At 47.7% G+C, this 17,628-nt stretch overlaps 2 protein-coding genes across 3 annotated transcripts in view; one reads left to right on the forward strand and one right to left on the reverse strand.

The window, feature by feature from the left end:
* The window catches only part of CORO1A (coronin 1A), a 76,134-nt gene that overhangs the window by 44,342 nt on the left and 14,164 nt on the right, over positions 1–17,628 (forward strand). Inside the window, exons 1-2 of one of the 2 annotated variants that reach the window (XM_083707664.1) lie at positions 15,035–15,163; positions 16,349–16,551. In XM_083707664.1, the coding sequence (XP_083563790.1) occupies positions 16,354–16,551 (198 nt within the window). In that variant the 5' untranslated portion in view covers positions 15,035–15,163; positions 16,349–16,353. Of the gene's footprint in view, positions 1–15,034; positions 15,164–16,348; positions 16,552–17,628 lie in introns of those variants that run through there. The other variant, XM_083707665.1, reaches the window with a different exon arrangement.
* Positions 311–9,556, reverse strand: MAPK3 (mitogen-activated protein kinase 3). The gene is made up of 9 exons (XM_083707667.1): positions 9,159–9,556; positions 7,261–7,443; positions 6,463–6,652; positions 6,197–6,313; positions 5,685–5,799; positions 5,361–5,492; positions 3,001–3,110; positions 2,694–2,832; positions 311–2,067 (listed from the first exon to the last, which is right to left on the reverse strand). The coding sequence occupies exons 1-8, from the start codon at positions 9,320–9,322 to the stop codon at positions 2,713–2,715; spliced, it is 1,131 nt and encodes a 376-aa protein (XP_083563793.1). The 5' UTR covers positions 9,323–9,556; the 3' UTR covers positions 311–2,067; positions 2,694–2,712.

Below are 17,628 nucleotides of genomic sequence, written 5' to 3' on the forward strand. Positions count from 1 at the left end.
TGTTACAGTCATGTCTATTAAGATACAGAACTCAAGGCAGCGCTGCTACCCCTTGTACAATGGAGATGCAAGTGTTCCTGTTGAATCTTCATTGTGGACTAAACTTTTAAATGAAAAACTAGTCCTGCAGCCAAGTCTTCCTTCTGGGCCAGCCTTCCTTCTTGATGTTTAGTTGGGGCAGATGTCTGCCCGAAGCTTCTTTTTTTCTCGACACCCCAAACCCTCCTGGGGGAAAAACAACTTAAGTTCTCAGACAGTTAAAAATACATGCACCTATGTTTCCCCCTCCAAAATAAGAAAAAATGAGGCATTGAAGGAATAAAGGAATGATTTATTTCAGGGTCTTTTTATACAATTCAAAGCAGGAGGGGATGGGGAGGCATTATTTCCCTTCAATCCAAGTTCCCTCATAGTATTACACGCCCCAGGAGGAAGCCCATTTAGCATGCCGTCGTGGATGGACAAAGAGGCAACACTGTCCGAACAGAGACTTCCTCCTCACTCAACTAGATAAGCTAAGGAAACAAACAAACAGACAAAATCCACATTCCCGTTTTTCTGCTTGCAAAATTTCTGTCTTTGGGAACCCGAAGGTTCTGGCAGTTCTTGCTCATCCCAACTGGTACCCCCCTCCCCAAAATGGCACAGACAGAGATGGGAGGGCTTAAAATCCAGAAGTTAGTCCATCTAAAAAGTAGTGCTCCCTCCCCAAAGCTTTGCCTTCAACCAAGGTTGCTTCATTCCCAATACTTTCAGCAGACAACAGTCTAGCCGCTTGTTCCTGGTTTAGTGCTCGCATATCCAAAATACCTCCTCCCCTCGAGAGTTTGGTTGTTACGGGGCAACTGGGTTGTCCCCTCAGGACACACAAGATGTGATCGTCCGTCATCTTCCCAGCCTTTCCCCTCCCTTGTAAAATTCATGTTTGCTGATAGCTGCAGGCCCCTGATCATTTTTGGACTTTGATCTGACCAAGGCAAATGGGGGGGGTAAAATTCTGCACACATTGTTTAAGAACATCATTGATGAAAGTAGAGGGAGGGGGGAATTAAGAGGGCAGCCATGTTAGTTTGTAGCAGCAAGAAGACAAAAGTGCAGTGCCGTTGCAGAGGCCAATTGGTTTCTTGAGGGATGTCAATGGGTTCACGTACCCCGACTGCCCAATTTCTCAAGATGCGAAATGGAAAGGGGGAGGAGGGAGGGAGGGAGAGGCAGACAAGCACAAACCTTGCCTTAAAAGAGGAAGCAAATGAGTTGAAAGCCTTCCTTTTCATCTGCACAGCCACAGAAGCAGAAGGGGGAGACATTTCCCCCCTCTTCCGAACAGGCACACCTTTCAAGCTTTGTAAAGATCTTCATCTTGCGCTGCACAACAGCTGCTGCCCACAGTGACGTTTTAAGGTTAGAGATGTGCATGAAAGGTGTTTGAAAAATGGCACTAACCAGCAGACAAAAAACCAGCACATACATGCCCTCCATTTGCGCAGGGAGGAACCAGGACTCCTGTGAGTTCTCAAGGAGTGTAGTGGGGGCGGCGGGGCGGGGGAGAGAGTCAGAACCCTTGGGCTCTGTTCCCAGTTGTGGAACAGTCATGTGGTTCTGTGGATTACAAGAGCGAGAGTCCAGGAGCCAGGGTTTAGGTTCAACTCCCTTTGTTAATAATGCCCAAGGGATCAGAAAATGGCCCTGCTAAAAAATCAGCATTAGTTTATTAACTCGTTAACAAAGACAATAAAATGCCAAAAAAAGGAGATGACACTCCGCTCCCTTCAATTTCTTTGAGGGAGGGGTTAAAGGACAGGGGAAACCGATTTCCTTTCCCTCCTGTAGGGGAGGGTACTCCCCTCCCCTTCCCCAACCTGGGCACCAGGGTCTCACCCTGACACATCACATTAAGGGGGTCCAGAGATGGGTTACCAGGGTTCACAGCCACGTAGCAAAGCGCAGTTGTACAGCAAGTCGACAGGGGCACCCCCAAATTGGTACCCCCTGAATCCTGTGCTCCCCTCTAAAATCCAGTAGGGGAGCTGGGTACAGTCCCAAATCATCTCCTGGTGTAGCAGAGACCTGGAACAAAAAGAAATCCTATGAGAATTACAGACGCAAATACTCAGGAGTCCTGTCTACAAATCACACGATGCAGCAACATTTAAATCGCTTAGCTGCAGCGGGGGGGGGGGGGGAAAAAACCAAACCCAAAATCATCCACATAGCAAACATACACATTTCTGAAATTTGTAATAGCAAAAATGTCTACCTAACAACTCTTGATAATGCCTCGCAACTGGATGGTATATATGTGTAAGTATTTGCAGGCAATGATCAGGCAACATAAAACTTCTCTGGCTACATACACATGCAAAGTTCAGATAAAACTCTCTCTCCAGGTTCCTTCACATGTGCATTTCATAACTTAAGCAGCTTGCAGCAAGGATCTGCTCCAGCCCGTTGGACATCCCCAGTCCATTCACAGAACTGTAGGCACCTGGAAGTGGAATCTCCACCAAGGGGATGTCCCAAGTTCATCGTCGCAAAGTAACTGGTGGTGGGAACAAACCACTTCAGAATCACCGCGTTCAACACCGATCATGTGAGTAACTTGGGCCAACGTATTTCTGCCCCACAGCTGGCCTTCCCAAGGTCAGGCAGATTTACTAAAACAACCTCTTGACCCGCAGTGCTGTTTGACTTACCAGTGGTCTGAACAGCCCCTCAGGGCCCCTGGTAGCCAGGCTGGAATCGTGCTGTCTCCTCAAATATCAGCTCTTTCAGCTTCTCTTTGGGCAGGTCATCCAGCTCCATGTCAAAGGTGAAAGGCTCCTCAGCCACCGGCTAAGCGTGGAGCAAAGGGAGAGATGTAAATATCTAGGAATCCTGGTCCCCAAACTCCTTTGTTTCCCAAGTCCTAGCCCACTGTACTCCCGCCTTCTCGTTCCTCGCCCTGCGCTCCCAAATCCCCTTGAACGGTAGTCAAACCCCAAGAACCAAAGCGTCCAGCACCTCATCTGAGGGGTCGTAGTACTGCTCTAGGTAAGGGTGGGCAAGGGACTCCTCCACCGTGATGCGCTTATTAGGGTTAAAGGTCAACATTTTGTCCAACAGGTCCAGAGCTGAAAAAGGGAAAGGAGGGTGGGGGAAATAGGATGCAGTATCAGCAGCCAGACAGCAGATGGCAACAGGAAGAAAACGCGCACACAAACACACACAAAATTGGGCCAGCAAATAGTTGCAGGGCTGGAATCTGGCCACAGGTGGCAGCAGAGAGCAATGAAGGGTGGCTGGCATCACCGACAGCATCCCATAGCAAGATTCCTCCTGGATCAGGACCAGGGCTCAGCTAGCCCAGCATCCCATTTCCAATGACGGCCAGGTAGATGCTTCCATGCCCTGCTTGTGCAGCAACAGCTCTCTCCATTTTGTGCCTATTCACAGGTGTATTTGTTTTCGAAGTGGACGTTCCTTTTCTCCGTTGTGAATATGGGCAGCTGCCGACATCACAATCGCGCCATGCAAATGGGTCTACTCCCTTTGAATGCGATCTATGCTGGCGGCCACCAGCCCCACAGGCTTTGCTCTTTCCTCCTAGGGAAGATGCTTCACCGCACTTGACCTCCTTGGCTGTTCACTTCTGTACCTTCTCCCAGTCTGCACTACCCTGCATGGCCTGGGCGTGGTCCAGAACGACACTCCTCTAGCTCAGGCATTGCTACAGGTTTAAGGAGAGGCACCAGAGTGTTATTCTCAACCCCTTTCCAATTAATTCAACATTTGAGTGCCTGGGAAATCCGAGTGCCTTTTTTCGCAGCAATGATACACTGAGTTGATGTTTTCACCATGACCCCAGAATCTCTCTTATGCACTTAATAACTGGCTTTCATAATGCTTTTACCAATTGACCTGTAACAGTAAGACTTACAGGTGTGGCATTTGCAATTCACCCCCAAATCCTTTCTTTAAAATTGGCCTTACACTGACAAGTTGCACATCCTTGTGAAGTTGCTGGGCTTTTAACATCTAAGGTCTTTAAGGACTCTAAGGTAAATGCAATCTGTCCCCAATTGCAATTTGAAACTTATCAATTAGCTCCTAGAAATCTTCACTGTGTATCATCTTGATTTAACGTAGCTCCTTAGTGTTCTGTATTCCAAACACTGTCATAGAGGAGAGCTCTCACACACCGTACATGTCCTCAACAGGGACAATTCATTTAGCTTCTCAGCCATCACCTGTCCTCCTTCCAACGGTCTTTCCACTCTTTTGTATTCTAAGAACATCCAAATGCCACTCTGGCTGGTTTCTTGCTCTTTAGAAGAAATTGTTTGCTGCTGTTTTAAGTCTCGAGTTATTTGCTTTCCAACTTAAAGGAAGTAAGTCTCACTGAACTTAGTGGGAGTTGCTTCCAAGTGAAACATGCGCTGGATTGGGCTACAACAATTTGACAGATCGTGGCAAGGGAACTTCTCTGAGTTGCAACATTTACCATCAGCCAGCCCCCAACTGCCAAAGAGCAGAAGGAACCACCATAAACAGCTCCAAATACCTTTAATGTTTTATCTTTTTGTGGTTGAATTATAATTTGTTTGGGGAACTGTAAGCTGCACAGAGCATAACCATAGTGCAACAATCTCAGTTGTCTTGGCTTCAAGGGGTCTAACATTAGCATCAACACTATGTTTTGTCCACCTTTATTGGTAGCTGACAATTTGATTGGCATTACCTCTGAATGCTAATTAAGAACTTTTTTCCTATCCTCAGTTTTGAGGGCACAGAATGTTATGAACATCCCCTATCAGGGAATGAGTTATTTCAAATCAGATGCTTCTCAGCTGGCCTGCTTTCCTCTAGAAGTCTGCATAAAGCTGCTCTGTGGTGTTTTTTATTTGAAGTCCCAACAATCCACTTTCCTCTGGGATTCAAGTATAGCCTGTCTCATTGCTTTGTCTAGGGTGTGGCTGTGTGTTTATGTTATTAATTAGAAACAAGACCACAGCTCTTATATTGTTAATAGCTGCATCAAAAGGAAATTTCAGGACATGCTAATTTTCATACCCCTTCATGGCAAGAGTGATGAGAGGCACAAAAGTCCTGGTCACACTGGGTGGAAATGCAGGTGGCTGAGCAACATTTATATTTGAACAGTGAGGGGGAAACTGCAACCTGCACAGGCTAATGGGAACCTTTCAGCAGTCACTGGTGAGCATGAAACAAAAGAGTTTAAAGACTTCTGGCTTAGGTTATATTGGGAAGTATAATTAGGCAAATAGTTGGGAAAACACTGGAATGTGAGAATGGACAACAATGAGCAATGCATGCTGGGGCACAGAAGTGGCTGAACACCCTTTGCCTTCTTCCTCCCTTACCTTTCAGATCAGCCTTAGGGAACAGTTTAGCCCAGGGAACCTTGGGCTTTTGGGGCAGCGACTGGAGATAGTTGCGAGCCTTCATGTTGATGATGCAGTTCAAGTCGTCTTGAGACGGGGAACCCAGAATACCTGTAGAGATGGCAGATAGAACTTCGTTGGATATATTGGACAGGGAAAATAGTTTTCAAGTTCTGTAACAAGCAAGGCCTCGGGCACTGAAAAGAGACCAAGGAGGAGGCAGAGTTGGCCATTCAGTGGCGAGTGCCAAAAACCTCTCCCCTCCAATACCAAATGCTTTACTCCCTGATATTTTCCCCTTACCCAGGATGTGGTTCAGCTGGTCCAGGTAGTGCTTGCCAGGAAAAATGGGTCGGTTTGACAGCATCTCAGCCAGGATACAGCCCACAGACCATATGTCAATAGACTTGGTGTAGCCCTAAGAAGGGGGTAAAAGACACGGAAAGAGAACCAGGTTCTGGGCTTCCCTGCCATGCATAACCAGCCCACAGTTCATAAAGAGGCTGCTTTCTCCTTGCACAGTGACTATCTGGCAGGATGAAAACTAAGGTTCCTTTCTTTATGAGGCATTGAAAGCCTGAAACTATGGCCCCAGCAAAAGTACAGGATTCAGGAAGACATCTCTCTTTCCCCAGATTTTCAGATTTACTGAAAAAATAAAGACCCATCTGGTGGGTGTGAGCTAAGTGTTATTAAATTAAGAAAATGTCTTCATGTTGCTTTCATGCCTATGTTAATCCCCCGCCCCCAAGAAGTTGAGAGACCTCACTTCCAACTGAACTTTGCAAAACTTGTCTTCACTCCGACTATCTTACCTTGGAATTAAGCATGATTTCAGGGGCTCGATACCAGCGAGTAGCGACATACTCCGTCAAGAAACCTGTGTGGTCATGGTCTGGGTCTGCAATCCGAGCCAGGCCAAAGTCACAGATCTGTGAGGAGAGAGAGATGGGATGGGCATGAGTAGCAAACCCAGGATGAGCAGAAATCTAAGGTTGCAAAATGCAGAGTGGGGGTGGGAGAAAGCTGGTGTCAGCTGGAGAGGGAAGGGAAAAGTCTAGCAAAAGTTGCTGAATGCCACCTTCAGGTCACACGTGGTGTTGATGAGAAGGTTGCTGGGCTTCAGGTCCCGATGAAGCACATTGGCAGAATGGATGTATTTCAGCCCTCGGAGAATCTGGTAGAGAAAGTAGCAGATGTGGTCATTGCTGAGCTGCTGGGTCTTCAGCAGCTTATAGAGATCAGTTTCCATCAAATCCTGAACTATATATCTGCAGAGGGAGAAATGGTGCCCCCTCCAGGAAAGAGGGAGCAAGAGCAACAGTCAAGAAAAACAACTTTAATAGTAGTACTGTACGTAAAGGAGCATCTTGGGAGGGGAAGGGGGAACCATAAAGTGCACACACACCTTGCTGAGCCACCCACAATTTGTCCCTCAGGTTGAGTTAGATTTTCAGAGGTGTAGTCCAGCCAGATACTGAGTGTTGCTAACACTTCCAATGGCTGCCAAGCAGAATGTATCGCTGATAATGATGCAGCTAATAACACCGCCTCTTCACATGCTTGTGATGTAAACCTATTCAGAGGCATGGTACTGAAAGAGCATGCTTGATCATAAGTGATCATTTTAGCCCTAACCCATTAAAAGTACAACACCCAGAGCCATGCTCAGAAGACAACAGGAAGCCAATGCAGATGCTGGTGCAATCTTTTCCCAGCAATTCCACAGCACATCATTATGCTGTGTGCCAGCCAAAGCCTCAGAGCCACACATTTGATTCTATGCAGATCACAGTGTGACTCCCACAGCCTCTGGGCATCAAAACATATTTTAATGTAGGTGCCCTTCCAGGCTTGGAAGGGTGGTTTTCAAGGATACACATCACGCATCTGGTCGATGGTAGGTGCACGCAGGATGTCATTGATGCCGATGACATTCTCATGCTTGAAGCGCAAAAGGATCTTGATCTCTCGCAGTGTGCGCTGGCAGTACGTCTGGTGCTCAAAGGGACTGATCTTCTTTATGGCAGCCCGGATCTTGTTGACATGATCGTAGGCAGAGCTGTGGGGAAAGGAAGACAAAAGACACATGCAGATGGTAACTTCTGGGTCTGTGCACATACATAGACCGTTTCCTCAGTATAAAAGCTTGCATACATTCTTTCTCCAAATTGCCAAATGCCTCTCCCCCCCTCCTCTCCCCCATTGGAAGAAAACAGTCTGGTGATTCACAAGAGCAACTGACAAGGGGAACTGCTTCCATGCAAGCCAGTCAGAAAGCCCCAAATGTACACCAAGGTTTTGGATCTTAAGTCAACAGGATCAATACAAGGACAGAAAGATAAGGGAGAGAGGAGGAAATAGCAGGCACAGCAATACAAATTGCATGATACAATTATTTAGAAAACCCAACTGTTTGGCTCCATTATCACCACTTGGCACAAGTACTGGCAGCTGGCAAGAGCTGGCAGAATGAGACGTAAAGAGTCAACACTAGGTGGCATGGTACAGGGAAACTCTGGCCCTGCAGATGTTGCTGAACTACAACTGCTATCATCCTGGCCACTGACAATGGTTGCTGGGGCTGATGGGAATTGTAGTTCAGCAACATCTGCAGCGCCAAATGTTTCCTATACCTACTGTAAAGCTCTCAAGACAGGGAGTGTAAGCACAGAAGCCTAGAAGTTCAGATGCTTAGCGAGGAGATAATGAATACTTCAGAATAAAAGGTGTTACACAGTTTGACTGCTACAGGTACTGGCAGCATATGTACCAGGCCCAAGCTGTTGGGTGTAATATGGTGGCTAGGTTTCATACAATAGGATATTGCAAATACCCTAGCCTGGGTTAACTTTTGGAGGCACAAATGAGGCATATACAGCAGTTCTGAAGGCTCAGTGATTGGAATACCCTACTATTAATATAAAAAACTATAGGCCTAGTGTCAATACAAGTCTAGAAAAGAACACACACTATGTCTCAATATGGCATTTAACAAGGCTGGCAAAACTATGGTGCCTTCAGGAATAGTGGTGTAAAAAGTGCAAGCACCAAGTGGGGCTGACATCACATTAAGCATTCCTGCATTACTTAACTACATGGCAATGAGAGGTTTGGCAAGAAGGCAGGTTAGCCAGCCTCCGTGTCAACAGCCGTGCAAAGAAGAAGTTTGTCAGACGCAACTTCTCCACCAAAGTGCTGCAGTGATAAGGGGGCACCAGGGCTGTGACCACCAAGCTTCTTGCCACTTTGGTATTAAAATGCACAGAAGCGCCCTTCGAAAGCAGCAGGAAGGCACCAGCCAGCCTCCGAACAATGGAGGCATGAGCAAGGAAGCTGGCAAATATTGGCACAAGGAGATAGCGGGCCGGCAAGGGCCAGTCCCTGGGAGGGGCTCGGAGCACAACAATGACTTGGCAGGGCTAGGGCGTGCTGCTTCTGCTCGTTCCCAGTTCACAGGGCAGTTTGGGAGAAGAGCATCTGCAAAAAAAGGCTGCAGCCGAGAGGAGAGCCGTGCAACGGGCAGCGGAGAGCCTTGGAGCGGAGGAGCAACGGGAGCCGACGCGGATAGGGTCGGGGCGGGGATAGCAGCGTCGAGAGCGCAGCAGGCGCCTCTGTCGGGGTTCAGTAACTAAGAAGCAACATGGCGGAAGCCTGTCGGAAAGGCTACGGCGGCCGGGAGGGCCGCTTTCGGCGGGTGGGCCAGCCAAGCCTCGGGCTCCTCGCCCGGGTACGGCGCCCGGACTGGGCCATTCCGCGCGGTTCGCGCTCACTCACCAGACCATGCCGTAAGCCCCCTCGCCGATGTACTGCAGGTCCGTGTAGCGCGGCCCCACGTCGAACACTTGCCCTTTCACCGTCTCCACTCCCAGCTTCGGCGCTCCCGGTCCCGGCACAACCCCCGCCCCGCCTGGGGCTGCTGTCGCCGCTGCTGCCGCCATGGCCGACCTGATCGAGAATCTCCTGCAGCCGCTCCTATCGCTGCTTTACCCGGAACCGACACCGCCCGACAGCACCGCGCATGCGCTCGCCGAGGAAACGGAGAGACCGCCACTGCCCATGCGCTCGGCAGAAGCTGCGGCTTAAGGTTCCTCTCAGGGCGCATGCGCCCAGCCTGCCTCATAGCGTTTTGCGGGCCACAACGCGCCTGGCTCGGATTGGGACGTCAAGAACTCGACCCGGAAGCGCCGCACCCATAACATTCCACTCAAAGCGATGCTCCACCCTCTCGCGCGCGCAAGCTTCAGTCCCGTTGGGCCACGCCCTTTGGCTCTGATTGGGCCCCGCCTCTTGGCTCAGCTCGCCTCCAATCCAGTTCCCGACGCCACGCGCTTGCTCTTGTTTCAAGGCCCGCCCTTTTCCCTGTAGTCGCGTGTTCGAATCCCCAGTGAGGCTATATACTGCATACACTTGCGGGCTTCTTTGTATTCATTTGGATTTCGATTTATAGTCCACTCCATTGTGAATGGAGAGATGCAAAGCTACACCGGTTGGATTTATGCAGCTGTGCGGTGGCAGGAGCTCTGCCTTCCTTTATTTACTACCTATGGCGTAGGGGCTCCAAAGAAACTTTACAATAAAAACAAAGCAACTTGGGTTTAAGAATGACTCTAGATACCTATGGGCAAAAAGGGGTTCCCAAGCTATAGTCAGAGCAGGACTTTGTTAGACTTCGTTATTGGGGGTTATAGAATCCGAGAATTATAGTTGGAAGGAACCATGGGGGTGATCTAGTCCAACCCCTTGCAGTGCAGGATTCTTATGCCCAACATGGAGCTCAAACCAGTGACCCTGAGATTCAGAGTCTCATGCTCTACTGACAGACACTTGACCTCGCACAGGGCACCGTATTAACAAAAGATTATCAAAGGCTGTCCCTGATTTGTTTTTTAAAACAACAACAACCTGCTTTTCAGCCAAAAGAGCAATCCCCAGAGTGAGTTAAAGCAATCAGTGTTAAATGCGTTCAGGCACGTAAAACTGAAAGACATGGTACAAATGGCGAAATATTTGAAAGGAAAAGGTGAAAAAGCAAACTTATGGAGAATGCCCAGATAAGTCAGTTGGTTAAAGGGTGGCGGCACTGATAATGACGATGTTGCAGGTTTGATCCCCTTATGGGACCGCTGCATATTCCTGCATTGCAGGGGGTTGGACTAGATGATACTCAGGATCCCTTCCAATTCTATGATTCTATGGTGCTCCAGATCTTTGGGGGAGCTTTGGTCTCTTGCGAGAAAGGAACATAAATGTGACATTTTGAAGCTCCTGGGAAATTCTGGCTATCACAAAGCACAGAGATGGATAAAATGGCCACTTGATTGTCTTGCTTTATCTCCCTTATGAAATTCTAAATATCTCCGTTGTGAACATGGCAGGGTTTTTTTTATTGCTCCTAATTATTGCCTCCTGTGTTTTAGATCAGGAGATACTATGATGCTGGAAAATTTAGCCATCCTTTTCTTACAAAGCACAAATTCACCTGTTTACGGACATGTTTGTTAAGAGAAAAAAAGCTGACGCAAAAAGTATTCTGTCAGTCTAAAGTGGAGACCTCTCAATCTGGCCCTTGGGATTCTCTCAGACATAGGAGCCAACTGCAAGGGGCGATGAGGGCTTCAGCCCCCACAATGAAATATTTGAGGGGGTGGGCCCCCACAAAGTTGATGAGCATTCCCATTCAGATGGTGTGTGATCAATTATGTGGGGCGGGGCTTTCCTGGGCCCCCACAATATTTTATTCAAGTTGGCACCCCTGCCCTCAGATGCCATATCCCCTCCTCAACTGCACCCCTCACCAGGCCAACTACACTACTCAGACATTTTTGTCTGGCTGCAATGCATCTTTGCACTTTGATCCTGCCGCTTGGTTTCCTGGGTGGAGAAAGGGGTGTGTAGAAACAGACCTGCCACCACTTTTGCCTTCTCACCACTGCCATGTGGCCCTCAGTCTGGGAAAGATTCTCCATACCTGCTTGAAAGGCTAAGAGTTGCGTCCAATGGTAGGCCTACTCAGAGCTGACCCATTGAAATGAATGGCCATAGTTAATTAATTTCAGTAAGTCCGCTCCAAGTAAAATGTATGCAATCCTATATGTGTCTACTCAGAAGTCAGTCCTGTTGAGTTCAATGGCATTTACTAAGATTTCAGCTTTATTGTAGTAGTATATGCTTTCCTAGACTAGGCGGGGTAGTGTTGAGAATGCTAGGCAGGGCAGGTTAAAGATCCTGCTAACCACAAAGTATATTGGGTGAATTTTAAAAAAGCACTGTAGGATCAAGTCAATGGCTAATCTAATCCAGCTTCTGGTTCTCACAGTGGCCCACTAGATGCCTGTGGGAGAATTTCAAACTCGATGTGAAACAAGGGCCTTCCTTCCTGTGATTTGCAGCAACTGGTACTCATAAACTTTAAGGCAGTCTCGCTCACACACCTGCTTGTTGCAGAAATCAGAGGGAAAGACATCCATCCATTCTTCCCTGAGCTTCTCGAAGGAACGGAATAAAAAATATATAATAAAGATGTGGTGTTATCCTGGCAGGTTATTTACATACGCGAAATTATAGAAGGTAGGGTGAAAAGGCCATGGGATGTGCAGGGCTACATGTGTCTACTCAGAAATAAGCCCCATTGAGTTCAGTGGGGATTACTCCCATGTAAAGTGCATATAAGAGTGCAGCCTAAGCGCCAGTTGTAGTCAGTGAGATTTCTACATAAAATTCAAATGTATGAAAAAGCATTAGCACACCATCTACCCACAACAGCATCTGTAGGGAACAACACTACTTTCCATTGCTTTCCTTTGCTAACTTAAAACCTACAGCAGTAGAGAAATCTGTGCTCTCAGTTGATCACAAACAGAAATGCTTCTCCTTCTTAATTTATATAGTTTAATGACAGAACAGACGTCTCAGGATTTGTCTGAAACAAGCAGCTGGAATGGATGAGCAGAGAGAGCTTCACTAGATTTAAAAGGGGTGCTTAGTTTCTTTCTCTGTTCCCTGATCCACCATCACCCACACACAATCCTCTAGCCGTCCCCTCCCCGCAAAACAAAACCCCAAACAAAAAGAGGCCTTGGCATCTTAAACAAATGTATCCTAGCATCAGATGTCCAGTATGCAAGAGCCCTCTTTTGTCTGATGCCATCTGCTGAAGAGGACTCCACTCTTAGCTAGGATCACAATAAATGCATTAGTCTCTGAGGTGCCACAGAGCTCCTGGCTTTCTTGCAGCAACAGACTTGACCTGGTGACTCATCGGGAATGAACGCCTAAAAAACATTTCTCTGCCTATCAGTGAGGCCGTGCTTGAATAAATAAAATCCTGGCCTCCAGGCAATTACAATTCTGTGCCAAAAAGGAAAGAAAAAAATGAAATGGGTTGGATTTGCATGAGTTTAGTTTTATGCAGTAATTGTCAACATTTTGCATGCTTTATCCAATGTCTTGTAGTTAGAGTGGGCATGGAGCTATGTTGAGGATTGGAATACCTCTAACCATTGGGAATATTGTCCAGGAATTCCTCTGGCTTCCAAATTCTCAAGCTGCCCCCAGAGGTTGCCCACCTAAAATCAATGCTGTTGTTACACGGCACCCTCTTCCTCCAGCAGTGATACCAAGCGGAGTTTCCTTTGAAGGAAAGAGCCCTGAAGAGGGAAGACTTGCACTGTCTATGATAACTTGGTTCATATACAGTGGTACCTTGGGTTAAGAACTTATGTATTTTTCGCTCTGTAAGGCGCACCAGACCACAAGACGCACCTAGTTTTTGGAGGAGGAAAACAAGAAAAAAAATATTCTGAATCTCAGAAGCCAGAACAGCAAGAGGGATCGCTGCGCAGTGAAAGCAGCAATCCCTCTTGCTGTTCTGGCTTCTGGGATAGCTGCACAGCCTGCATTCGCTCCATAAGACGCACACACATTTCCCCTTACTTTTTAGGAGGGAAAAAGTGAGTCTTATAGAGCAAAAAATACGGTAATTCGTTCTGGAGGTTCATTCTTAGCCTGAAACTGTTCTTAACTTGAAGCACCACTTTAGCTAATGGGGCCCCTTGCTGCTGCCGCCGCGCTGCCAGAGCACGATTTCTGTTCTCATCCTGAAGCAAAGTTCTTAACGCGAGGTAATATTTCTGGGTTAGCAGAGTCTGTAACCTGAAGTGCCTGTAACCCGAGGTACCACTGTATATGTGGCTGATGGGTCCATACTACAACTCCCATAAGCCCCTGTCAGCAAAGTATTTTGGGAAAGTAGCTTTAGTAAAGCATCTGTGGAAGCAAACATCAGGCCATCCCACAAGGCAGCAGATTCCTCCAGGAAGCAATTCAGGTAGCTACCACCCTGTGAGAAAACCATGCACCCCTAATTTTCCCTCTATCTGCTCATTCCAGCTGCAAAAATGGATGTTTCTCTCTCAGGCTGTGTACACATTGCTGTTTACTCTGTCTCCAGTTTGCTCCCGCCATGAGTGTTTGAAGCTGAGTACATGTGATGTTAGCTAGAACTCATGTGCATCCTGTAGTTTATTGAGAAAAACTCTGGTTTGGTGCATTTTCTCTCAAACCAGATGCCATCTGATTTGAAAACGTAAGCCACATTCACTTCGCAGTTAAGCTGTGGTGTGGTGTGTACACTTGAGGGAACTGTTGCACATGCACACAAGCTGACAGCCTTGTGAAGAGGATATGGGGTTGCACGCACAGGGGAAACCAAAGAGGTCATGTCTGTTGGGTTAAGATACCCCTCTTCCCCTTTCTTGGAAGTGTGTAAGTGTGCGTGTGTGGTCTTGCTGCATTTTAAGCCCCTGATGTGTAGATAGCCTCACACATGTAACAGCTAACAGCTAACATTTACTCAGAAATAAGCCCCACTGTGTAAAATAGTTAAGTGTGCGTAGGATTTGCAGCTACAGTCTTCCAAGAATTTAGGTGAATTGCCCATTCAGGGGACCACCCCCAGACATAAAAGAACATTAGTATTTTATTTTTTTGCAAAACCGTGGGCTCTCAGCAGGTGACACTTGGGGACCATGTTGTAGTGATATAGATCTGTTTGCTGGAATTGGCCAACAAACGCACAGTACATACCTTCAAAGCCACAAGGTTTGGAAATTTGGGGATTTATTTAAAAATGAAAGCATTGCTTTTTAAGGAGCTGAATTTTGTTCCTGTACCACCACCTACATTTTGGGCTACTGTGGAATCTAAGGCTTGGATGCAGCCTTGCTTATTACTAAAGGATGGGTGTGAGCAAGGAAGCAAAGTATACAAAGGCATGTGCACAAATTTTTAGAAAGATAAAGCAGGTAACAGCTAACATGCTATCCGATTATAATTTTACCAAAAAGCTGCCGGGCTGTGGCGAACTGTTCCTTCGGGCAGGAGCGAAGAGACCTGTGCAGCCCGCAACGTTTCCAAATAGTTGGTTTAACGAGGCATCCCTTCCAAACCGTTTGCGTGTCTCTGTTTAGCACAAACGTATCAGCAATTCTCTGTAACGTTCAGGATGAAGAATATGTACGGAGAGGAAATGAGATGGGGGGGGAGGAGAGAGAGAGAGAGACCTGAAGATGGATTCTCTGTGTATGTGTGTCTGTTTGTGTGTAGGGCGAGATATGACAAGCAGAGCCTCTGAGCTCCCTGCTCGACGCACGCTGAGCGCTGGCCCTTTAAGAGACCAGCCCTCCTCGCTCTGACAGTTCCAGGGCGATGGCTCTGTTAAAAAGCTCTGAGCAGCTTCATCTCCAATTCATTGTGTGGTGCATCTGCAAAAGAGGCTGCAGGTGAGAGTTTGGGGCTGGGGGGCGAAAGGACCTTCCGGTTGGGAGGGGGAGATGGCAGTGAATTGGTGAGGGGGCTTTTGCTCGCAGAGCACTGGGGGGGCTCTTGTATTGATTATTTTATGCCTGAAGCACTTTCCAACGTGCAAAACGCTGCATGTTGCATGTTCCTCCTTTAATACCTACCAGTAATTCACAGGACCCTGTGAGGCAGGTCACAAAATTTACTATTCCCATTTTAAAGCATGCAAAACCATCCATTTTTTAAAAACAAATCTCTTGTGGCTTAATCTGTGCTCAGGATTTTGCTGTAGTTAGAATTTTCTTTCCAGGTCACATTGGCTAGCAACCCTTGGCGTGTGATGTGTCTGTTGTCCCCTGTGCCCAGGCATGGTGTCATAGATGGAGTGTTTGGTTTTAGGTCAGAAAGTCCTGGTTTCAAATGCTCCCACCCCCGGTGAAGTGAACTCGGTGACTGTGGGCACATTTTTATCCTTGGCCAAAGCCACCTCACAGGACTGTTGTGAGGATAAAATATAAGCCCATATATATCATCCTTGGAAGAAGAATGGTATGCAGATCTGACAAATGTGTAAATGTGCCGGGTACAAACAAAATTGCCTTCCCTTTCCCACACGCGACTTGGCTTTGTTGCTTGGGTAATCTAAAGAGTTTGGCGCCTTTCAAACCAAATCGTGCTCATTGGGGGAGCAAATATGGACTTATCAGGAGCTTATTTCTTACAGGCATGGGATCGGGCTGCATATACCTCTCATGTGAAATGTGCAGGCATCTCTAGAAAGGGCTGCCTGCACAGTGCTTGTGGAACTGCCTGCCACTCCTAATCTTTCCCAGAATCTGAATGCTATTTTGGTTGGAGTGTTTGTGGGGCTTCAAGTGTGGCTTTGCTGGTTGGGGGAGCTTGCCAGGGCAAGGAGCTAGGATGCACAACCCTCAATTATCTTGCAGACTGTGTGACTTTGAAATGGTGGCATGACTGAGACCATTGGGGCCACAGCTAAGATCAGACTTCCTAGCTGCCAGGCTGCTATATGGTCTGAGATATAAATACTGGGTTGAGGGGTCTGGCGACACCAGTGCTTACGGGACTAGGAATTTGACCCTGGGACCATTGTGATTTGATGCCCCCCAACAATGTGCAAGTGAAACTCTTTTTTGTTTTTGCAGGAACCATGAGTCGTAAAGTTGTGAGGTCTAGTAAGTTCCGCCATGTCTATGGACAACCGGTCAAGGCTGACCAGTGTTACGATGACATCCGTGTGTCCCAGATGACCTGGGATGGGAATTTTTGCTCCGTCAACCCCAAATTCTTGGCCATCGTTGTGGAAGCTAGTGGCGGAGGAGCTTTCCTGGTCTTGCCATTGTCCAAGGTATGTGAGCCACTCTCTGGAAAGATGGCCTTTCTATAATCTCCTGCCCCTCACGGACCTCAGCCCTCATCTCCCACCAGAATTCAACCCCTTTCAGGCCAGCCATCCCCAACCGACAGCTACATGCATGAATCTTAACTCTGAGGTCTCTCCCCCCCCCCCCCGTCTTTCCGGGATGGCGCTCTGAAGATGGCACAGAGGAGGAGGGACGGGGAACTTGTGAAACTGCCGAAACGACAGATCTCTTTCGACAGGTTTTTTGTTTTGCCTTAAATGGCCTGAAGTTTGAACCTGCTGCGGAAATGGGGCCTTGAGAAAGAGGAAGTGGGTTTGGGGCAGGCAGAGAGGGGAAGGAAATCGGGAGAGCGCTTGGTAACTAATGAAGCTCTCTCGGCCTGCCCTGTCTCTGCCTGTGCCCCAGTTCCATGCGCCCCCTAACTCGCTGCCCTTTACTGCCACCCCAAAAACCCCTCTGCACCATTCCCCAGAAATGGAAGCCAACAAGTGATGGATTCAGCCTTTCTCTAGGCCTCAAATCCTTTCCAGTTCTTCCAGTGAAACCAATTGCCATTGTTAGATGTCTGGCTTTTGTCTGATTCCCAAACCGCATGGTTTACAAGTGACTCTCTTCCCCTCCTGTTTGGTTGGGGCATTTTCTATCTTTTTGTCACATTTGAGGTCTTGGTAGGTTAATGCTTCTGACAGTGCACTTGTACTTCTCAACGTGCGTGGGTTTGAGTGGTTCAGTCTAGTCAAAACACACTCAAGGACCCCTCCCCCCCCAAAAAAAATGCTTCTTCATTTTTTATTTGGCCACTAAGTTGAGGCTCAAAGCCAAGGCTGGGCCTCCTCGCCCCTCCACACTTTCATCTGCGACGATCTTGTGTTTGCCCCTAGGACACAAGTGTCTCATGACTCCAGCGTGATATGGGAAGAGGAGCGGATTCACACTCCTGAGAGCGACAAAATGGGGGAGAGGGGAGGGGTGGAAGTGCGAGAGGGAAGCCATGTGAGCGTTGCTGATCCCAGTGAGGCTGATCCCCTTTCCAGCAGGGCAAATGGCCCTTGACGTTGGCC

The sequence above is a fragment of the Podarcis gaigeae genome (assembly GCF_964106915.1).
Source record: "Podarcis gaigeae genome assembly, chromosome: 13".
Lineage (NCBI taxonomy): Eukaryota > Metazoa > Chordata > Lepidosauria > Squamata > Lacertidae > Podarcis > Podarcis gaigeae.

Coding starts and splice junctions, on each gene's coding strand:
- MAPK3 (XM_083707667.1), bottom strand. CDS start 9,322: ATGGCGGCAGCAGCGGCGACAGCAGCCCCAGGCGGGGCGGGGGTTGTG. Junction 7,444..9,158: donor GGGGCTTACGGCATGGTCTG/GTGAGTGAGCGC, acceptor CTTTCCCCACAG/CTCTGCCTACGATCATGTCA. Junction 5,493..5,684: donor CCAGCTGAACCACATCCTGG/GTAAGGGGAAAA, acceptor CCATCTCTACAG/GTATTCTGGGTTCCCCGTCT.